The 24,076-nt window shown below is 39.7% G+C and overlaps 2 protein-coding genes and 1 pseudogene across 2 annotated transcripts; 1 reads left to right on the top strand and 2 right to left on the bottom strand.

Moving 5' to 3' along the window:
- The first annotated feature begins 5,005 nt into the window (after window positions 1-5,005).
- LOC119740651 lies at window positions 5,006-10,450 on the top strand. The gene is made up of 8 exons (XM_038216014.1): window positions 5,006-5,557; window positions 6,499-6,675; window positions 6,851-6,904; window positions 7,015-7,119; window positions 7,406-7,513; window positions 7,780-7,827; window positions 8,119-9,513; window positions 10,398-10,450. Exons 1-8 carry the CDS (start codon window positions 5,506-5,508, stop codon window positions 10,448-10,450), a joined length of 1,992 nt encoding a protein of 663 aa, XP_038071942.1. The 5' UTR covers window positions 5,006-5,505.
- A 2,246-nt stretch (window positions 10,451-12,696) lies between these two features.
- LOC119740650 lies at window positions 12,697-15,363 on the bottom strand (annotated as a pseudogene).
- Window positions 15,364-22,152: 6,789 nt separating this feature from the next.
- LOC119740649 (melatonin receptor type 1B-A-like) lies at window positions 22,153-23,298 on the bottom strand. Its single transcript, XM_038216013.1, has one exon. The coding sequence runs from the start codon at window positions 23,296-23,298 to the stop codon at window positions 22,153-22,155; it is 1,146 nt and encodes a 381-aa protein (XP_038071941.1).
- Window positions 23,299-24,076: the final 778 nt, after the last annotated feature.

Genomic DNA, 24,076 nt, shown 5'->3' with positions numbered 1-24,076 from the left:
TCACCATTAGTCAATTTTTGTTACTTTATCGGTTAGGACTGAAAATTGTAATACAAATTGACTGCGAGTGTAGTACATTCTATACTACACTATAGGTAAATTGTTGTTACATTATCGGTTGGTGATACGTTATCCGTTGGTTACTACATTATCAGTTGTAACAGGGATGAGTCTGCGTAAATTAAGCGACTGCGCGTCATTGAGGGACCGATGAGGGACATACTGTCGCACTACTGGATGGTGTACCAATTCATCGAAATATCGGCAATCACCACAAATAACCGATTTCCTTGAAATTCTCGTCACTGATTTACAACGTATACGAATCAGTGACGAGAATTTCAAGGAAGGCCGGTTAATTGTGGTGGTTGCCGAATTTCCGATGGATTCATTTATTCATTCATTATTAAAGGGACATGCTAGCCCAATGATCAGTGGGCTTTCCATAGCCACTAAAGCAGGCTAAAGCCTAATTATGCGATTTGGAATTATAAAAAAAAGAGAACGTTTGTTCTTGCTTCATTATGTCTAAGCCCAATGATAGTCCCGTTAATTTTGAAAGTGAGATCTTTTGCATCTCTTTAAAAAACAAAACCATTTTGCTCCAATTTTTTGTCACAGGCAGATTTAAACCAGCTAGATGCGGCCATGGCTCAACTTTTGGATTTAATCTGAGTATTTAAAGGGAATGTACAACATTTGCTTTTGCTGCAATATTCAGAAATAAAAGGATTTGGAGGATTAGTATGCTGTAGCAAATATTGTTACACTGACTTGTTTCACGTTTTTGGTTCGAAGATGCTGGAAAAATCAAGAAAATCAATCATATTCTTGTAGTCTGGTTCCCTGACCCCACTTATGATGAAACGGAGCAATTTATAGACTTTGGGGAATTGCAAGATCACAGAATCGGTCAAGCAGGCTTGTAGTCTTCGCAGGTGTGTAATCAATTGAAAAGAAAATGCAGACGAACTAAATATGAAAAATTAGGAGCACTTTTTGAAAAAAGCCAGTTTTCGCCAACGCTGGTCGGCCGACCAGCGTTGGAAAAATACAGGGTTTTTTTTTGAAAATGTCAGCACACCAGGAGCTGCGACATTACAGGATGCTTTAGACTGTCATTCCCTAACAATCCAGTAAGATATCTCGTGATAATTTGGTCATTGAGTTTTTTGATGTTTTCAAATGTTGTATCTTCCCTTTAAGCTGAAATGTGGGGAATTAAAATAATTAGGCTGAGAATGAAGACATTGTTTCAAGGCTTTCAAAAGGGACTACACTTTTAATTGTCAACAGTCTCGGACTGTCCTGGGAGTGTGATTCGTAAAATACTGTCATTATATCTGTTGTTTTCAAATATGCAAATTGTATACATCTCGATTTAGAGAAACTATAGACATGAGTGTCTCACTCTTTTATAATGTCATAATGATGACATTTTTTAGAAAGAATAAATAATGGTGAACGTATAAGTGAGAATACGTCCCATGGTAGTCTGAGTATCACCCGTTATCCACGGAACCAAGTTCTGTATAACGTCTGATATGTCTAGACATGCAGATAATTATATGCAAGCCGCGCGCCAGCCAATCAGAGTCGACTTTACTAAATCGTGACGTATTTCATTCCAAAATCAAGACTTAATGGTTTGATTGGTCAATTCGAATGCAGTGTTTTGTAATACGACAACAACCGGGCGCATTAATGCGTAATATGATACAGAGCTCGTGACACAGTTTTTTTAATCTATTGTCTATGACGCGCAACGGATGAATGACCGAAGACCCGATATAGGAAGCGCTCACTGACTGGCCAAAATGTAGGAGGTCAATATGCGGGGTCTTGCCTAATTAATCAGCGAATCTGCTCAGATATCATAGACCATTGCTTTTGCCATACATAGACTAGTCCCATGGTGCGCCCTGCAAAAACTAGGCAGTCAAAATATTGTACATGTCTTGTATTTTCAAATTTCATTTTGAGTGCTTCAGGGGATGATATTTTCCATGAGTTGTACAGAACACTTGTCCATAATTTGAAGTAAAATAATGGAAGATTTTATTAAAAAATCTTTTATAACTCAACTTGTGATAAATAAACGTGAAATAAAAATGTTAAAAAATATTGGGAATTGAAAACAAAATATTACTCTGATTTGTCTCTTTTTCCTATCACTTCCGATTGTGTATCATTTATATAGGCCTACATCATATTGAAAATAATAGCAATTTTTTTTCTGAAAACAATTTCATACAGATTAGTAAATTAAGGAAAATAGCACGTCAGGAAAGTGGGGGCCAACAACTTAAAGAAAATTAACATAAGACTTGAAGAATGCAAGAGTCAGGCAGTCATGTCTTTCAAATGTTGCATTAATTAAAAAGATGAAAACTCCAATTTAATCGACATGGTATGTAAAATGTTCTCACTCTGAACTTGAAAGCTTTTACTATCGCCGGCCTGAACGTAGCTTCCGAGTTTTATGTTTATAAATCATACGAGATTTTATTTTTCTTTAACAGTGGCGTAACTGAGAGGGGGGGGGGGATAAGGGCACTCATCCCCTACTCGAAGCCTGTTTCCCCGGTCAGAATTCCCAGAAGCTAAAAAATGTTTTAAAAAATGGCCAATCCCTCCAGACAATTATGTCCCCTTAGATCCCTGCCAACGGGACCCTATAGCTGCTGTCCTGAAATATTATCGAAGGAATATTTCGACTATATTATCGAAGGAATGTTTCAACTACATAATACATTTTCAGCGGCAGATATATATATTTTTGACAAAACATCCGAACACCTAACTGACGTACACACACGAACACCTTTTCATCGCTTTTGGCGGCGAAACACCTAGTGTTTTCAAACTGTTTTTGTGTTCTTTATTCCACGAAATATTTTTTTTCTCCACGATCTGCGATACTGTTATCTTTCTCGTGGCATTTTATGGGAATAAGTTAAGCTACATGAATATTTTTTTTTTCACTAGAAAACAACTGAATCGCTCTTCGACATGATGTTTATTTCTCGAAAGGTTCAATGGGCATTAAGCCTATTTCAATTTGTTTCGGGTTTTTTTTGACCGACCGACCCTACTGCAGAAGCAAAAAAGAAGAAGATGAGAACCATAAAAATAAAAAGGGATGCCCATTCGAGAGTAAAAACCCAGAGCAGCTAGTTCACACACACACACACACACCCAGACTTACATTACATACCTAGTGTGGACATTGCTTTGTTTTCGTGTAGTTAAGAAAACTCGGTACAAAAAATAACTTTACTTAAACTGTGAAAACTCTTTTAACCCAATTTTTTTTCTATGATTCCCTATAGTGTTTCTCTTCATTCTGCTACGGATAAACCTAACCCAAAAATGCCTCTAAACCTGTTTTCCAGAAAGGGCAAAACCTTATGTGGACACGGCTTAGTCCACATAAGGTTAACACAACCTGCATTATGTGGACCTCTTTTGTTCACAAGTCCACATAGGGTATGTAACACAAACTCACATACGTTGTCGATAGGTCATCAACTTGGGACTATTACGTTACAACGAATTTAATATCGAGCAACAACAAAATGGAAACCGATATTTTACTATTATTTTGTAAATTTATGAAGTCTATATGGCAATAAAACACATCTGGATGCATGCTATTTCAACTAACAAGTTATAGTATACACAAACACTGCTTTTCGATTCAATTTCATGAGATGTGCAGAACAACCATTGGTTGTTTGTCGAAGCTTGTGCTGAATCATAATATAAAACAACATTGTAAGTGTCAATCTCTATTATACAAACGAAAGCTTCGGTTTCGATGTGGAGGTGCACACAACAGTCACATATGAAATTTGTCGAAGGATTTAATTATTCAAATTTTTCGCCACCGTTTTCATGAAGGGACGAATTTCATGAAAATCGTCTGTTTTTCGAAATTTGTTTTTGTTTTTTGGTGAAAATGAATAAATATATCAATATCTACAACCTGGTAAGGCTATACTTTAAAAAAAAATGAATTAAATCTTAATTAACCTAATCATGGGCGAATTTGTCACAAGTGCCTTTTTGCGTTTTCACGCAGGGGCGAATTTCCGCACTCTATGTTATTAATAAATGTTCAGTAAATAAATACATTGCGAATTCGTAACCGTTGAACATATTTCAACTCGGGCGAATTTCGCAGTGAATGTTTCATGACGTCAAATTCGCTTCGCATTCGCTTTCGCATGAAGTATGAACCAGGCTTCATCACTCTAGCGTTTTCACGAAGGGGCGAATCTGCTAATGGTCTTCTTCTTTTTTCGTTTTCACGAATAGCCACTTCGTTTAATTGATTAATTCTGCCAAACTAATCAACTTTTTTTCTTAAAAATTGCTACATTTAGGAAGATTATAATCTGTTCTTTCCTCTGATACCTAAATCTTGCGTATTTTATGCATCTTTAAGTTTCAAATTGTCAAATGAAAAAAGGACCAAATTTAAACGCGATTATCTCGAATGTTTGTTCAGACATTGAAATACCAAATTCGCCTCTTCGTGAAAACGGTGACGCAATGTTTTCATTAGACTCGTAATCGTAAAGTTTGAACATCTCGATTCACGTAATGAGCCCGATCCCAGACTTGCAACCCAAGGAGCCCTGGTTGAGATATTCGCTAGAACAAGCCCGTCATCAATGGGATATGACGATTTGAACACCCCAGGGGCGCATAGCACCCGAGGCGAAGCCGAGGGTGCTATGCGCCCCGAGGCTCTTCAAAACGTCATATCCCACATCACACTAGTCAACAATTGTCTTGTTATACCTATGTCTTGGATTCTTTAGATTTTGATGTAAAAATCACGAAAACAAACAGCAGTTAACACAACATTCATAAATACCTCAGACAGTTTAGCCATTCCTATTGGTCGAGAGTTCGTCACGTGGCCGGTCTTAAACGGATGATAAAGACATGGCTAGCTGGTCTTAAACACTTCGTCAGTCGTACCACGAACCGTCGTATCCTGATATTTTGGGCAAAGTGACATTTTTGATTTTTATCATTAATAATGTTAAACTGAATTATTTTACGGCGATTTTAGACCAAATTGAGCTGTAATTTTGAAATATAGGTAATCAGAAAAAAATATTAATCTGCAAATATAAATGTAACTGTTTTCACGAACCGACTTATACATTTACGCCGCTTTGTCAGTCCACAGAAATTACGAAAAACCGTTTCACGAACTGTCGTATCTTTTTACGACACTATGTGGAAACGTAGTGTGTCATTTTTATTATGCGCCCTCTGTTGGTTACGTCAATTAGCTTTTTCGTACCCAGGACTCTTGAACTTGCGTGCTTGTTTTTTAAACAAAGGCAGACTCTGCTGGGAACGAGGAAAAGCATTGCTTCGCACACGTACACGTTGTACGTACGTACATAGCATACGTACGTACGTACGGCTGTGCAGCTTGCAGTTTGCTGGGGCTGACTCAGTAGGCAACTTCAGGCCATTAAAATGGCTGAAAATGGCACCTTGCCCTCCACGGATACCATGACAAATAAAGGAAGTGAGTATTTTTCTTTTATAGATCTCTATGTAGCAAATATATGTAAAACCCTCCCAAAAACATGATGTAAGCTTGAGCTAGCCAACGTTAGGGCCTAGGCCCTAGCTAAAGATTGGAATGGTTTAGGCAAGTCATTGATTCGACGTTTCATATGTAGGCCTACTTGGCTTTGTGTAAAGGCCTATATAATAATTATTAATAGTGCAATTTCGCTCAATCCTTTTAGAACTCTTGGACTCGGCCTCCCTTTAAATAATAAAATATAATCCCCTCAAGCTCGATCGCTTTAGTAGCCTACTTGAGTACTACTTAGTCTTGGCTTACAACAATACATGTTTTTAGTCTTGCATGCATGATGTAGGCCTCCCCAAACAGGCACACTGTCACTGTTTCAGTTTAATAAGGAAAATTTCAAGTTTATACGTGCATCCATGCCCCCTTACTTGTCTATAATTGGGGTGTTTTTCTTGTTCCCTGTCCTAAACCTCACCTGGGAGTATAGTCCTGCCTTAATAATAATAAACAACACAACAATATTCTCTGGCTAGACCAATGCCTGGCTTTGGTCAGTGAGTTGAAGTAGGGCCTATCGGTGGGCCAGTAGGGGGGGGATAGCCCATGCAAATTGGTAAAATAGACATTCCAAATGATTACCCTATTCCCACATTTTACATCCTCTGGCAAATATGTAATATAAACAAAGCATTACCTCGCTACATGTACTATCAAAAGTTACATTACCTGAGAGTCATCATTAAAAATGGATTCAAAATAGCATTCTTTGAATATAATTTTCAACTTCAAATTCCAGATATTGACATCCTGTTTAACAACGACCTTTCTTCAAAGTAAGACCACATTGCCAGTTTACAGTATAGATGTATAAAGCAGTTTGTACTTCAATTTAAAGATAACTTTGTTTCTCAATGTTTTCCATTTAGTCACAGGCACCTCCCCAAAAGATGTCTTGGTCCAGTGGAGTGACCACACAAAGAATGTAGTTAAATCCAGCGAGTTACATTTTCGTGGACTATTACATCAACATCAGCGGGTGAAGATGAGGTGGGGAAGAACTTGGTGGAGGGGCAAGGTGCTTGCCTATGAATCAGCAAGTCAAGGTATTTGAAAGAAGCACTCGTACAGCTAAAATTGGAATCGAACATGGCAAAATAAAGTTTTCTTTAAAATGCCCATGTTCGTACCCCATTATTAATCAAATGAAGTTCTTCTCAGTTGGTATAATCACACACATCCTCAGTGAATTTCTGTTTTCATTTTGTTCTTGAATTGTAGAGGCATCTGATGAGTCTGAGACCTTCCGTGATGTGGATGTTACATCTGAGCAAGGTACGTACATTTTTATACTGCATGTGTGTAAGTGATAAGGATGGCAAAGAAGTATGACAACTCGATGTGTATTAAACATTGTTGTAATAGGATGATTTACTGTTTTGCAGATTCCTCTGACAGTCAGGTTATCGGAGAGCTTAGTGACAGTGACTTGGACGAGATGGATGACATTCCACTTACACAGCTGCAGACACACCTGGCATCAACTCAAAGTGAGTATCACATGGAGATAGCATCCTATACATCTTCAACATTATAGCACATCTTTCTCTTACCAAAATATCCATCAAAGGAACTTGAGCTGAATTAGGATTCTAAGCGTATCTTTGAGTAGTCCTCTGGTGAGTGCAGATGTCAAGCCTGACAATCTATATGTAGTTTCTCCTTCTTGATACCAAATGACACCTGAAGTTGCTTTTCTTAATGATTCATAAGTAGGGACAAATGCTATTATTTGTTATGTTTATGTTGATTTCCTGTTCTGTTTCTTTCCTGCAGAGCCACTCCATGAAACTGATGGCAATGGGAAAGTGAATGTTACTGACTCAGAGGAGATGGATGACATGTCATTGATGCAGTTGCAGACACACTTGGCACGTACCAATAGTAAGTTTCACCTGAATATGTTAATATTTGAATGAGTGATTCATTTGTTTCGTATCGGTTTATCTTCACATCGTGGCTAGTTGACATCCAACATTATTTTCTTATCCTTCTAGAAATTTTAACAGTCCTGAGATAGACATGCATGAAAGTACACCATTGAAAAAAAAGCAGCTTGTGGCACTATCTTATAAAAACTGTAGTAAAACAAAGTACTAATAACACAGCATTGTTGGTGGTTCTAATGTGATTGTTTCTGTGCCTTGCAGAAAGCATGACATCATCGGAAGCTGCAGTCTGTCCACCGTCTCAGACTGGTAGGTACCAAATGGAGTATTCACTCACTTTTTATATTTGAATAGTTCAAGTAAAATATCTTAAAAGTTGTTTCACAGTGGTTTCGAATCTTATAAAAGATAAATGATTTCAAAATTTTAGCTTTGAGTTTTTGTAGGAAGAATAGTAAAAACAAAATCACTTAGTCATTTAACTCGGCTTTCAACAATTCTTGGCTTCCTTTTTTTTGCCACACACACTACATATTTCCTTTACATCTATCTCATTCAAATGTGAATGAATTCCTTGATGTGATTTTAATTTCTATGCAGCCCAAGACCTCAACGCGAACAAGACAACAACACCCACTGAACTGGCTGCCACTGCCATCCCAAATGCAACAACACCTACAAAGGAGGCTGGTGAACACCAGGAAAGCCAGATGATGAACATATCTGAACAGTGTTCAGAGTTTCATTGCCTTCAGGACATTTTTGCCGCATGTGCTCAATGTCAGTGCTTATTGTGCTTTGAACATTTTATTAGAAGTGATGCATGTTCAAATCACAATAAGTATTTCTCTGTATACGTAGATAACATGTCATCCTCTGTAATTGACAACTCTCCCTGTTTTGTTGAGGTTGGCGCTACTGATAACACACTGATTCAGGATGAAATGCTGACCACAGTTGATGTGGGAATGAACATTGACTGTGTAAGTGATCCATCTCAACAAAAACAACCCGAAGATTATGTGGTAGATGGAGAAGAGAGAGTTGAAACAGGGTTCTCTGCTAATGTTCAGCCATCTGGCACTAAAGCAAGGAACAAAAATGTCACATTTAAGCGAAACCAGGGAGAGTCATATTATACTGAGAAAACCAATAGGTATGTCCTGCCAAGAAAAGAACAAAACAAGCAAAGGTGTTCATCTGCATTCTGTGATGTAAGAAAGTTGTCATGCAAGACATTAACGGAGTCAGACCGCAAGTCAATACAGCATGCATTTTATGATTTAGGCAACTTAAGCTTACAACGCCAGTGGATTTCTCGCCATCTTGAAATACAGAATCAGAGCCAAAACCCCAGAAAGAAAATTAAATTGAAATATTTTCTTCCACTCAATGAAGAACTTCAAATATGCTCCAAGGTACAAGTGTGTAAGGTTATGTTCCTGAACACGCTTGGGTTGTCAGAAAGACAGGTCAGTACCGTGGTTAAAAAAACAAGGCCTTTGGGTGTGATAGAACCAGAGAAGCGAGGTGGTAGGGTGAGAAAAGATCTAGACCAACAATTAGCCGATGAAGTGCACAAACACATCAACAGATTTCCTAAAATGGAATCATACTTTTGCAGAGCGAACACTGGCTATCAGTATTTGTCACCAGACTTAAACATAAACAGGATGCACAGATTGTACCTCGAAGAGCACAAAAAGAATGGCAGAAAAGCTTCTTTGAGTTTTTACTCGAAGATTTTCAAAAGCATGAAACTCAAGTTCCATTCTCCCAAGAAGGACTTGTGTGGGTTGTGTGATGCCTACAGAAAAGGAAATGAAGAAGAAAAAATGCGGATGTGTATCGGTTACGAAAAGCATATTCAAGAAAAATGCAAAGTTCGAGAACTTAAAGAAGAGATGAAGGAAAAGGCGCACTTGAATCCTGAGACTTTTGTGGCATCAGTATTTGACTTGGAGCAAGTCTTGTACCTGCCCAGGTCTAACAGAGGTGAACTTTTCTACCAACGAAGGTTGTCCTGTTATAATTTCACTGTGTATGAGCTTGCGAGCAAAACTGGATACTGCTATTTGCATCACGAGGGCTTAGCGAAGCGTGGATCGAATGAAATTGCTTCAAACTTGTACTCTTACTTAACAGTTGTAGACAGGGAAAAGAAAAATGAAGCAGCCTTTTTCTGTGATGGGTGTCGTGGCCAAAACAAAAACTCAGTCTTGCCAGCTATGCTCATGCACTTTGTCAAACACTCAAAATCGATGAAAAGTGTGACAATATCATACTTTGAAACAAATCACGGTCAAAGTGAGGGCGATGCCATGCATAGTACGGTAGAGAGAGCTATGAAAAACTTTGGTGACATCTTTCTGCCTGCACAACTCGCTGCCCTGATCAAACTGGCTCGCCGAAATCCTTCTCAATACATAGTTAATGAAATTCAAACAACAGACATCCATGACTGGAAACAACTCTCAAGAGACATGCATATTCTGAAAGTTCGCAAAACTGTGGAAGGAGAGCCAGTTGATTGGACTAAAGTTATGGCTGTGAAGGTAGAAAAGAACTCCCCAAGTAAGATCCAGGTGAAATTTTCTCACACTGACGTGAACTTTTCTACCATTGCTATCGGTGAAGGGCAAAGAAAAGTTGGTCATCAGCTTGAAATCAGTCCTAAAAAGGCATACCCAAAGGGACCGCCCAAGCTGTCCCAAGACAAGTATGCTGATCTGATGAAGATGTGCACTGGCACTACGCCATTGATTTATCATGCAGATCATGTTTCATTTTACAAACACTTGCCGCACCAATAAGACCACACACTCCATATCAGTGTCAGAATCTGCAAGCTTTGGTTGAAATCATTGTGTTAACTTCAGTTTGTCACTTCATCAAGCATCGGAATTTGCATCAGTGTAACATGTGCCATTGATAATTCATTAATAATTATTGTAGCAAAAATGTTTGAATGAATTTATGAATGAATTTGAGCTACAGAGTTTCAGTGTGTAAAGACAATTTTGTGCTTGAATAAAAATACACAATTGATGAGAACCTGTAAAATTGGAACTGGCAAGCTGTTATTTTTATGTTATCATTGGTCTTGCTTTGAACATAACTTGACTTTCAACTCCAGAATAGTGCATATTGGGGAAATAATGCTCTAAAACAACCAGGGAAGATTGAAATTGAGCCATTCTGGCACCCCTTGTAAACGCAGTGCATGAATTAAATACATGTACACGTATAACATCAAACCACGCATGCGCAGTAGCGATAAGTCACACGCGCTGGGACAAAATCGCCACATTTTCGTTCCACGAACTGTCGTAACTTTATACGTCACAATCGCGGTGTTCGAAAACAGGCAAATGATAATTTCACAAAAACGACGTTTGATTTCCGAACAAAATAACATTCAACAACCGGATTGTTGACACAAACGATAAGTATTTAATTAATCCACGATTATTCTGCTGCGAGGCTGCATAAAATGGATTAAATTGTAAATCTGCTTGTTTGAAATGTGAGTCATTGAAAACATGCCCAACTTTAAACCGTTTTTTCTCAAATCAAGGTAAGTCTGAGTTACGACGGTTCGTGGTACGACTGACGACTTTTCCAGTGTCACATAAAATGTGGACTCCTAAAAATCCAGTGCCTCTTGCCGTTTTATTGGTTGAACGCTCACAGTCCTCACGTAGGCATGCGCAACACTACCAGTGAGTCAGAATTTTTTAGTTCTAAATTCAAAACGCAACGCGCCAGGTGCGTTCTGCGCGACATCGCACAGAACGTGCCACGCGCGCGTCAATCTCCATAAAAGGGATGTTTACATCTTAATCGGCAGCTGAACACTCCATTATTTAGCTAGAGGGATGTTTCAAAAAGCATGAAGTAAACTTGTTGAACAAAATCGGGATTTTTTGACCGAAATATTATATTTTTTCTTACCGAAAAGGTATTTATGAATGGGAATAAATGTGTGCTCGGTTGGTATTTATCACTCTGTTTAAGACCGCTTAGAGTCTGGGTGCTGATAATTACCCTCGCCTCCGGCTCGTGTTATTATCAGCACCCAGACTCTAAGTGGTCTTAAACAGAGTGATACAAACCTCCGAAGCACACATTTATTCCCTTAATAATGACACGACGTCAACTAACATGCATGTCGCTTGCTCCAAACAGTTGATCGTCTGCACGTTCGCTGCGTTTTACGTGTGAAACACGTTCGTACCATATAGAATAAAAAGACGCGTACGTACCGTACGCACAAAGTCACAGCACACTCCCTGTGGCATATCACGTACGTAATATCCCACAGACCAGTGTGCTATGACTTTTTTAAAAACTTAACACGTGATCGTTCGAGGACAATGAAAATACAGTATTCAAGACAAAGGTATAACAATATATATTGTAATTTTCGTTTTTCGTAGACAAATGATAATAAAAGTGCGATAAAAGTGTGCACTTAGCCTGTTATTTGACTTCAACTCAAAAGTCATTTTCTTCACGTTTACAATTTATGCTTTACGATACTACAATGGGCTTTCGTACGTGCCTTTTCGAAATCTAACATGTCACAGACATCCGTGAATTTAAACATATTTACAAAGTGGGTACAAAACGAGGTTTAGAAATGTGTTTAAACTACACTGTGATCTGGGACACCCCACTGTAAAACACCTACATGTTAGATTTGACTAGAAAACAGTCCATCTTGCATCCAGCTGACTACAGCAGGTCAGCTGGGTGCAAGTTGGACTGTGTTCTTCCCAAATGTAAATACAGTGTTTTCAGAGTCCTCATTACAATTCTCAAATAGCGTGATTAAATGGTATATCTCGTTAAATTAATCCAATTGTCTAGGGTCGTTTCAAAATCAATTCATACATGTCCATTCGCTTCATAAATGGAGAAGTGGGCGTGCGACTGCGACGGATAGTCGTATGAAGATTCTTAGCTGACAATGATGCTCAATGTAAAGCAATTCTTTATTCCGCAATCAATCGCAGAATAACATGCAGCTTTTAGTCAAGACGTTGTTGTTGTCGTCGTTGTTGCTGGATAAGCGATCATGTGTCACAACAGCGCGTTATCACAGCGATTTGCAATCACCCACGAACTGCTAGCAATTATGACAACAACGTCTTGACCAAGGCTAATCAAGCTTGACTATATGTCCTCGGTTGCTCCACAACGCTTGTTTCGTTGCAGGAACTTCAGGGACTCAGAAGGTTCTGGGATAGCTGCCCACTGCCGACGCAAGATGCAACCGAATATGGTCTTAAAATCACGGTGCTTGGTTGCATAAATCATGGGGTTGACACAACTGTTTGAAAAGAACAAAGCGAGGAGGTAGGGTCAGGCTGGGCTGTCACCACACATGAAAACGACAGCGCATGGAGTAATGCACAGCATGAAGGCACATACGACATAGAACATGTTTTTAGTGATGTCGTTCTGTCGGTGTGTCATCTGAGAGTTGACGGCCAGCACAGAGCTCAGGCTGGTTGGGGATTGGATTCGGTCATCGTCGGTCATGTCAGCCAGGGGAATCCTAACAGTGGAGGTGGTTGGGATGCTGCTGGGCGTGAGTTGGCTTGCTTCTTGGTGGACCGTAGCCATCCTCTTAGAGTGACGTTTGAAATGTCTCCAGATGAGTACGTAACAAACGATGATGATGACCAGCAGAATGGGGTATATTATGGCTGCGACGATGAAGTTGAAGGCACGCAGGCTGGCTTGAGAAGTGGTTGACGCGCACATATGGTACTTTTGGTTGTAAGTGAATGCACTTGTGCTTATGAAAGATGGTATACCAAACGAGATGAACAGCGGGACGAGCCATATCAAAACAAGCCAGATGATGATCTTCTTGGGTGTGTAAACTTTATTGTAAGTTGTCGCATGTCGTGTGATCAGCAGCAATCTGTTCAGGGCGATGGCGACTAGCGAGTAAACGCTACAGGCGACCGTGACGCTTTGAACAATAGCAGTGATGCTACAGACCCAAACACCGACCGGTAGACCCTCCCGGCCCAGCAAAGCCACGGCATTCCACGGGATGACCAGGCAGTTCAGAAAGTCCGCCACGCTCAGGTTCACCACGAAGGCGTTGGTTGCCGTTCGGACTTTCTTGGACAGAAGCACAGCCAGTATCACAAGCGTGTTACCAAAGATTCTCAGCAAAGCTATGACAAGGAAAAGAGTGGCTACGATGACCCTCTGGGTGTAGTCACTGAATTCGAATGTTGAACTCTCCGTGGGGTCCAACGTAACCCCCTCAGCAGTGCTCGTTGTGACATCCATTTGGAAAAGTTGACTTCACTTGTGATGACGATCATTCACTCCGAACGATTTGCGTGCTTTGGTACCACACCACTCAACTTTGGGAAGTATATACTTTTAATACTGTCCCTTTATTGGTTTACCTCTGCAAACTAAGAACAAAAGAACACTGATTGATATCGTGTTGACACACAGAAATGAGTTTTCCGAAAGAGAAAGAATAGTTTCCAAAGACAACAAGGAAGAAGGCAGTGCGAAGCCTATATACACTGTAAAACCATGTGTCCAACTTCTGAGCACAAATATAAACTTATATCTGTAAGTCTTTTTAAACACGTGGACATATTTATGAAAAAACACTGAACACATGTTTATAAATAAACACTTTGTTTCAATAAACACTATGCCTTTTTACATAAATATATATCAAGATGTATACTGATACTGCTTTAATATTTTCTGAATGTACTTGTGTTTACAAGTAAACTATGTGTTTAGGTTATAAACATTTATATGTGTTTTAAGCCTTTAACACTTTATAAATGCTTTGACACGTTTTAATCTTTAAGCAAACACTTCCTTGAAATCACTGGAACGTGTTTTTGTATTACTTTTTTTTAAAATCCATACAAGCAGAATGGGCGTATCTAACCATTTGATATTTCTCTTTGCACATCAAAAAAGATTATTTTTTAATAGATTTGTTTTTCTTTTTACAATGTCATTTATAGACGCCAATTTGGAGCAAATTTTGTTGATAAATAACGGAGTTAATACAGATGAACAAGAAACTGAAAGTTCATCTTTTTTAAAAAGAAGAGACTTATAACAATATAACACTCTTAAAGAAGATGCCACTAGGTAACCGTTTGTGAAATATGACATATTCAGAATTATTCGAAAATATGCAAGCTGTGGTGGTCCATTTGAGATGAGGCTACTATATAAAGCTTTATCATACAATTAATATAAAAACTGTACTTTTAGGTACATGTCAATTGATGTCTGTTGGAAAATAACTTAAACTCAGCGATACAGTTTGACACCATCAAGTTATACGGAAAGTTGTACATGTACATGTTTAAAGACATACTACTTTGTGAAATTTTAGCGTAATAGCTACGAAAAGAAAAATATGTATTATCTTGAGACCTGCCAGAAAGTTCTCCAAAACCAATATATTTATTTAATTTAGTACTTTAAGTACTTTTAAGCATATCTCCAAAATGCACCAGCTAGCACCTTTGTCAGCTAATCTTCACCATCCAAGATGTCAAAATTGGACCAAAGTGTGAAAAAGAATGCTTCCCATAAACAAATTTAGCTAAATTACCATGAAATATTAAAGTAAACTTAAAGCTTAAAATTAAAACTTAAAACAAACATTTTACAAGATCTTTATAAGAAATCGGAATAAAGATTAAAGGCTATGGCAAGGAACATAGTGGCTACGATGACCCTCTGGGTGTAGTCACTGAATTCGAATGTTGAACTCTCCGTGGGGTCTAACGTAACCCCCTCGGTAACAACCGTGCTCGTTGTGACATCCATTTGGAAAAGTTGACTTCACTTGTGATGGCGGACAATCACTCTGAATGATGTGCGTGCTGTAGTACCACACCACTCCACTTTGGGAAGTACATACTAATGTCTATGTCTCCCTCCTTTGTTTTACCCCCGCTGTCTTAAACAACAGTCCACTGACTGATTTGGTGTTGAACACACAGAAAGTTTCCCGTTCATGACATTTTAGAATAACATTTCTACTTTCGTTGTTTGTTTCGTTTGCCATAAAAGGAGGATAAAACCCGATGATAAAAGTAAACAGTTTCCAAAGACAACAAGGAAAAGGGCAGTGAGGCCTTTATGGAATATCCAAAAGCTGTACAGAAAACATGAGAATAGTTTCATTTGAGGGATGACATGCCCCCAAAATGGTTCAGTCGGCATTTAAGCCTCAGTTAGCAAACGAATCGTCAAATTCATCTAGTTGGCTGATTCTCTTAGTTAGTCAAATATAATTGTTTATATTCTGGCCAATATGCCATCAGCTAATTTTGTTTTCCTTCTGTAGGCGGGTGAAGCAATTACATGAAAAGTTATGTTTATTCATGAGAATAGAACAGTCACGTAAACACCAATGCTATTACTTAGTTGAACCAGTTACATTAAAGCAATTTTAGTACCGTCTCAGTATCGTCAAGCGTGTCCTAGTAGTCTAATAGGTAGTGACATGAACTATTGATCCAAAGATCGCGTTGGTTCAAATCCATCGATGCCTATTTTTTTCTGATAATCGTTTGGATTGTCTAAATTTAAGGGAGAAAAACGGAGTCCGAAACTTATTATGTGTTGCAGTGATTCCATTGAAACTACTGAATTATTCATGAATGGCTCCGCCCACCTACTGAAGAAAGAAATGCAGTCACGAATATTGCGTTACACTTTACATATTTGTGTGGACCCATTGTCAGTACAATTTGTATTGCAGTAGTGTTAGTGCACTAGTATTGTGCGTTCATGACTGGGCGGAACTTAGCGCTCAGTGAGCTGCTGCGTGCATGACATTGGTTAACTATGGTGGCCCTGAAGGGACATCGCATATCGCAAACGTGTGCGCATACGTATGCGATGTCGCGAAATTTATCGCGAACGTGTGCGCATACGAATGCGATGTCGCGAAATTTATCGCAAATGTGTGCGCACACGTATGCAATGTCGTGAAACAATTCGCGAATATGTGCGCACACGTATTCGAATTTGTTTGCAATGTCGTGAATTTTATTGCATACCTTGTCGCATACTTTGAAATTTGCGCGCGCAAGTTTCAAACTTGCGCAAGTACCAAGTTCGCGCTCGACAGTACTAGTAGTAACGATTGCACGAGGAACAGCGTGCGCGCGAAGGTTTATTAGTCAGACCCTATTTATATCTAACAGTACGTCTAGATTCCAGAATAGCTGGTACAACTCCCCCGTTCATTAGGAATTTTACTGAAAGGTATGCGACAAGGTATGCAATAAAATTCATGACATTGCAAACAAATTCGCATACGTGTGCGCACATATTCGCGAATTGTTTCACGACATTGCATACGTGTGCGCACACATTCGCGATAAATTTCGCGACATTGCATACGTATGCGCACACGTTCGCGATAAATTTTGCGACATCGCATACGTATGCTCACACGTTCGCGATAAATTTCGCGACATCGCATACGTATGCGCACACATTCGCGATAAATTTCGCGACATCGCATACGTATGCGCACACGTTCGCGATAAATTTCGCGACATCGCATACGTATGCGCACACGTTTGCGATATGCGATGTCCCTTCAGGGCCACCATAGTTAACAAAGCCCGGCCTAGACTTGGCCAGGTCTGGGTTGCGCTCAGTCTCTGCCTATAGTAAATCCACTCACAGCGCATATCGCATCGCACACGTCCTTACAGTACATAACGCGCGCCCTCATGCGTCGAATTTGGACCATCATGTTAAAAAACGTACATGTACATGTTATTTTCAAGTGATGCAGCAACCCAGACTTGGTCAATCTGCCAAGCGTACGCCTTGGTTTGTTCCACGTTTGTACACAGTCTTTGGAAAAATCATTTTCGCTGTGATTGGCTTCTACCGATTTCGGTAGAAGCCAATCATATCACAGTATTTCACGTTATTAGCGTTTTTATTCTTAAAAACGCGCACAGATTCAACTTCATTCCCCATGGGTACGATCTTGCTGCGCCTTGTTGTTTCCAATCATGCCTTGTAAGGAACGCACACGCGCCCATGTAGTCGAGGCTGGCGCAGATTGTTTTGATATTATTCCTAACACGCAATCAGCGTTGTCTGCGTATTCGCGCAGCCAAAGTTTCGCGGAGAACGCACACTCATCCCATGGTGAGGAGTAGAAACAGATACTCGCACGCGTACCTTCGAATGCTTTGAAACGGCTCTGGGTACGCACAACACGAAGCGGTATCAATGGATCTCAACATCTTTTACAGGTTAACCCCAATAATAATTCCCTTTTGTTTTGAATAACATTTGAATGTAGTGTTCTTTATTAATTCAATCCAAGAGCAGCTGATCTTAGCATTATCATCCAAATATATTGTGTTTGAAATCTACAAATTAAGATTACGTTTTTAAACTTTTGCAGATTGTTATCCAGCCTTTCCATACCTACTGAAAATAATAAACGAGTCTTCAAAAATTGGTTACTTTGATTGGTCAAGCGATGTTGCTGCATATGCATAGAGATGGTGTTGCATATGCATAAATGAATACAGGCGCATGCAGGGGGTGGGGGGGGGTGCTGATTTGCACCACATGTGTGCACATGCTCTGCAATACATGCACACACATGTATTGTAATACGCGTGTTGTACAATGTACATACAGTGTGTAAAGTCTCACAAGTCTCACAACAATTTGTCCAAAGTCTGTAATAAGACTATCCTGTAACGACAAATGAATAGGCTAAATCCCCTGTTAAAATTCAAACGCTTCCGTTTTAAAACTTAAAAGGAGATTAAAAATTCCCATTTCAACTCGGGAAGAGCCTATCCATTAATAAGCACGTAATCGTTTTGACCTACATGTACATATACTTGTTTACTGTGGGGGCTGGACATTGTGACGTGTAGCACTATTCAATTTAACATTGATGGACTGGACAATGTCTGACACTAGGTGACGCTATTGTGGCGGGAACTCCCCGGGCCAACCCAAGTCTGTATAGGACCAAGTCTGACACTTATAAGGGTGAATATGAACTTCCCAAATCAAGGCTCGTCCCTAGGCTAGAGACCACTCAGAGCGATCTTCAAGGCTAAGGGTGCAGGTCCGTTTTGGTAGAAATATACCGCCGATTGTGAATGAAGAAATATACATAATTGTACACTCAAACACTAACATCGGAACAGTATATACACAAATATCAAAAAAGAGTGATCTATATAGAAAAATTACATCAAAGCTAAATAATTACCTCCTTCTGAGTATATTAAAAAGGAAAAATGCACCAAGTGCCCTGCTATTAAGTTGCACTAGTTCATGAAGTCAACAATGGCTACTTTATTTCATTATTTGAATATAATACATGTTTGTGAGAGTTACACCAAAATAAAGTAAAACGGAATTAATAAATCCAGAGGAAAGTGGTCATACAGGTTAAATACATTTTTACATTTTATGATTTACCACTTAGTATTACTGTAATAAAAACAAAAAAAAGCCCAATTTACCAACCCCAACATATTGCAGTAGAACAGTATACCTTCACCCACAAACTTTGAAATCTTAGTGTGGTGCTCACTTCCGTTACCTAGAGAGGAACATAGCTTGCTGCCTAAGATACAGTTTCTGAAGCTAGCAGCACTCTCTAAGAGTGTCAGTCTTGCTGGAAGCGAATTCCAATCACTGATTGTGTTGAAGAAAAGGCAAGTAGAGGCATGCCAATCTGAACACTTTAAAATGTTATTTACTGCCACGCGTTTTGTAATAATGTGAGTTGGACAATCGAGTTATTGTGATGAGATATTTTGTACACATGATTCAACGTAAACATTTAACTCTACTTCATCTAACATTTCAATGTTAGACAGCTCGGTGGGTCCAGTACGAGCCCTGTGCGATTGAGTATGGATCGAGCCATCTTGTTGTGAGGTACCTGGAATTTGATTATCAACTGTAACTTGAAACCAGGGAACCAGGGAACCAGGATGAACAAGCATGGTCAAAACAACACCGAACAAGAGCACAACATATCAGATGGCATGCTCCTTGATCAAAGACACTGCACTGTCTATAAACAAATCTCAACCTAGATTGCATCTTACTAAGACAGGTCTGAGCAAATAAATCACCTGAGAGGGCTTCATCAAGGTTAAGACCTAAATATTTCACTGATATTATTTATTTATTTATTCGTTATCCTGGGGAAACTTTCAGCGGAACACTGTTTTTCAAAGGTGCCCAGCAGCTACAACAAACATACAGTATAGACTATAACAATAGAAAAAAGCAATAAAACATCAGGTTCTTGTAGTGGCGCTTATGAAAAACTGTCAAGAGTGGAAGGCAAAGGATATTTAACTTCACATGAAATTTCTGAACTTTTCTGAGTTTTCTATGAGAGCCAAAGAGGATACATTCAGTTTTCTCTAGATGACGAGACAGCTTCTTGTCTACCAACCAATTATTGCATGATTCTAAAGCCCTACTCAGTTGGTGGGAAATAAACATAACACTGGAACAGAAGATCAACAGGTCACAAGATACTCCCCGAGGGACACAACATTGAACAGGGAGAAGTTCTGATTGATCATTATTACTGCACTCAAGTTGTCTGTCAGTAAAGATCAGATTAAAATGAATTAAACGAGTCTGAATGAACCTCAGTGATGTTTAGTGTCTCACAAAGAATTGCATAATGCACAGTGATGATACATGTATCAAATATTATCATAAGCAGACCCGTCAGGTTCTCCGTTACGAAAGCAAAACAAATAAAATATGAAAACAAAAATCGGTATTTTGGCGAAATTCTGACTTCCTGACTGAATGGCAATGGATCAAGCACTATATTGCATGTCAATATCTTTTCAGTGTGTATTCCACACTGAAATCAGAAAAAGAAGAGTATATCTTTTCAACTTGAAACACAAAAGGCAAAACAAACAAATCAGGGTATTTTGGTATACACATCTCGAGAAAGTTAACAACTTTGATCAAAACTCGCCAAATTCGGAAGAAACACCTCAACCACCTCTACAAAAAGAAAATCGTATTCATGCTTTTGGCTAGAACCAACAACCCCATGATTAACAGTCCCATGCTCTAAACTATTGAGCTAATCGCGTCCCGTTATTGGAAATATAATATTAACGCTTATTTACATGGAGTTATTTTAATTTGCATACAACACGCCTGGGCAATTGCCAACAAGGTTTCTGCATTATTCATATCGCGAGTCAGCCAGTAACCTGCATTCATTAATAATATATGCATAAATACAACAGCATGCAGAAAAACAGAGTGGGTAATATACTTGAAAGCGGTTAATAAAGAATTCGGAGAGGTCGGATATGAACGTGAAAAGGAAACAAAGAAGTAGTTTAGTTATAAATGAAGGAAATAAAAGGTTTTTGTTTTCAATCTAAATAGAAATTGAAACGAAATCCAAGACAATATGCTTCACATCAGATTGCATTGATTTTTTTTGCAGCTCAACAATTACAGCAAAATTAAGAAGGCATTTTCAGTACACAATGGTAAAATTTATTAAATATTCACAGTAGAGGATTCGCCTCGGACGCTTCGCGGGGGAAAGGGGGGGGGGGGGGGCTTTCGCCGCCTGTTGCCCGCTTCGCGCGCAACGCTCTACATACGCTATCGGGAACAGCCATATACGCCCCCATTTCAATTCTCAAATATTGTGATTAAATTACACATCTCTGTACGAAAATCCAAATTGTCTAATATCGTATTAAAATCATTCATACATGTTCCTGCGCTTCACAAATAAACGGAGAAGTGGTCGTGCGACTGCAACGTGAAGACGTATGGATGCTTTACTGACAATGATGCACGTGTATGGTGATGCTTGCATTCAATCCTTCAATCAATCATGCTGTAGCCTGCCGCTTACAGTGATCAGATTGGACCACGCTTAAATAAAGCCTGGTTAACATATCGACGTTCAGCTTGCGCAGCTTGCGCAGACAGTACGCGGACAGTGTGAGGTAGTTTGCATCTGTCTGAGTTGTCGGCGACACTTCCGGTGATAGGATTTTTTCCCATATGTCTGCGTTGCAGTTTATTTCATGTTTGCGCTTCTCTTTGCGTATCTTACGTCGATATGGAAACTAGGTTGGTCAAGACGTTGTTGTTGTTGTTGTTGTTGGGTACGCGATCACCTGCCACAAGAGGGCGTTATTACAATGAATTACTCTCACTAACGAACTGCTATCGCAACAACGTCATAGGAATCTTGTAAAATTTTCCCCAGTTAATGGGGGAAACTAGTGCGCATGCGCTGCTTCTTCAGGCAAATACGGTCCATTTTCTGCAGCACGCGTACTACATACGACGGAGAGCTGCCATGAAGTTGCACAAAATTCTGGTAGCATCTTGTATGGTACAGGCTGAGTTTGATTCGCAGATGTTGAAAGGTTTTGAAAGCTCGCCGCATACATTATAGACCGGCGCGCATGACGAGGTCGCTACAAGACCCCCAAGACTTTGTTGTGAAACGTCCTCTTTCGGCAGGTGATCGGGTATCCAACAACAGAAGACAACGTTTTGACCAAGACTAATAACCAAACTTGACTATATGTCCACAGTTGCTCCACAACGCTTGTTTCGTTGCACGAACTTCAGGACCCCAGAGGGCTCTGGGATAGCTGCCCACTGCCGTCGCAAGATGCAACCGAATATGGTCTTAAAATCCCGGTGCTTGGTTGCATATATCATGGGGTTGACACAACTGTTGGCAAAGAACAAAGCGAAGAAGTATGGTAGGGTCGGGCCGTGTTTCGTCGTGCCAACGACAGCGAATGGGGTAATGCACAGCATGAAGGCACAGACGACATAGAACATGTTCTTGGTGATCTCATTCTGTCGGCGTCTCACCTGGGAGTTGATGGCCGGCACAGAGCTTAGGGTGGCTGGGGAGTGGATTCGGTCATTACTGGTCATGTGAGTCAGGGGAATCGTAACAGTGGTGGTGGTTGGGATGCTACTTGGTGTGAGGTCGCTAGCTACTTTGTGGACCATGGCCATCCTCCTAGAGTGTCGTTTGAGATGTCTCCAGATGAGTACGTAACAGACGATGATGTTGATCAGCAGAATGGGGTATAGAATGCCTCCTATGATGATGTTGTATGTAAATGTAGCCGGACCCGTGCTGGCTTTAGAAATCGGCATGCACATATGGAGCTTGTCGTTGTAGGTGAATTCGATGATGATGAAAGATGGTACAATGGAGATGGACAGCGGGACCAGCCATATCGCAATCAGCAAGATAATGATCTTCTTGGGTGTGTAGACTTTATGGTAAGTTGTCGCCGGTCGTGTAATCAGCAGGAATCGATTCAGGGCGATGGCAACGAGCGAGAAAATGCTACAGCCGACTGAGGCGTATTGAACAGCAGCAGTGATGCTGCAGACCCAAACACCGACCGGTAGACCCTCCCGGCCCAGCAAAGCCACGGCATTCCACGGGATGACCAGAGAGGTCAGAAAGTCCGCCACGCTCAGGTTCACCACGAAGGCGTTGGTTGCTGTGCGGACTTTATTGGACAGAAGCACAGCCAGTATCACAAGCGTGTTACCAAAGATTCCCAGCAAGGATATGACAAGGAACATAGTGGCTACGATGACCCTCTGGGTGTAGTCACTGAATTCGAATGTTGAACTCTCCGTGGGGTCCAACGTAACCCCCTCAGTAACAACTGTGCTCGTTGTGACATCCATTTGGAAAAGTTGACTTCACTTGTGATGACGGACAATCGCTCTATTTCGGTTTGCGTGCTTCGGTACAACACCAATTAACTTTGTGAAGTACATAAATATATACTTACTGTTTTTAGTTGTTTTAGTCGGTTTTGTTTTTACTAAAATAGACCACCCATGGATTTCGTGCTGAACACACAGAAATGTCCTTTTACTGAAATTATATAACACTTCTACTTTCGTTGTATTGTTTATTTCTCCGTTTGCCATAGGTGAAGGGAAAAACCCCATGATGAAAGGGAAAGAATAATTTCCAAAGACAACAAGAAAGAGGGCACTGAGGCGTTTATGAAATTTCCAAAAACTATACAAAAAACATTTTCAATCTATGGATTCATCTATGACTTTTTTTCTAATTAATGTTTGGGAAACTTAATGTTTTAAGGGGAAACAATTGAGTCCGAAAACCTATAGTGTCTAGTAGTGATTAATCAAAACTTTTATACTGAATTATTCATGAATAGCTTCACCCATCTACGGACAAAAAATGTTGCATTGAAGAGTGTGCCATACGTCGCAAGATTAGTTTGCGGTAGCACCATGTGAATAAATCTCTTTTGTGAGTATGACTTAATATATTATAATATATAATTAAATGTCATAATATATAATTAAAGGTCATAATTCACTAAGGTCAAAATAATAATTTTTGATCCGGATAGGCTCTTCTCGAGCTGAAATGGGAATTTCTAATCTCCTTTTAAATTTTTTAAACAGAATCTCTTGAGTTCTCACTGCG

The sequence above is a fragment of the Patiria miniata genome, unplaced genomic scaffold (assembly GCF_015706575.1).
Source record: "Patiria miniata isolate m_02_andy unplaced genomic scaffold, ASM1570657v1 HiC_scaffold_5, whole genome shotgun sequence".
Lineage (NCBI taxonomy): Eukaryota > Metazoa > Echinodermata > Asteroidea > Valvatida > Asterinidae > Patiria > Patiria miniata.
This window is presented reverse-complemented; position numbering and strand designations above follow the sequence as displayed.

Excerpts from the sequence above, each read along its gene's own strand:
- LOC119740649 (XM_038216013.1), bottom strand. The coding sequence starts at position 23,298 with ATGGATGTCACAACGAGCACAGTTGTTACTGAGGGGGTTACGTTGGAC.
- LOC119740651 (XM_038216014.1), top strand. The coding sequence starts at position 5,506 with ATGGCTGAAAATGGCACCTTGCCCTCCACGGATACCATGACAAATAAA. Across the intron at positions 5,558-6,498 it reads TACCATGACAAATAAAGGAA|TCACAGGCACCTCCCCAAAA; the intron begins GTGAGTATTTTT and ends TTTTCCATTTAG. Across the intron at positions 7,514-7,779 it reads ACACTTGGCACGTACCAATA|AAAGCATGACATCATCGGAA; the intron begins GTAAGTTTCACC and ends TGTGCCTTGCAG.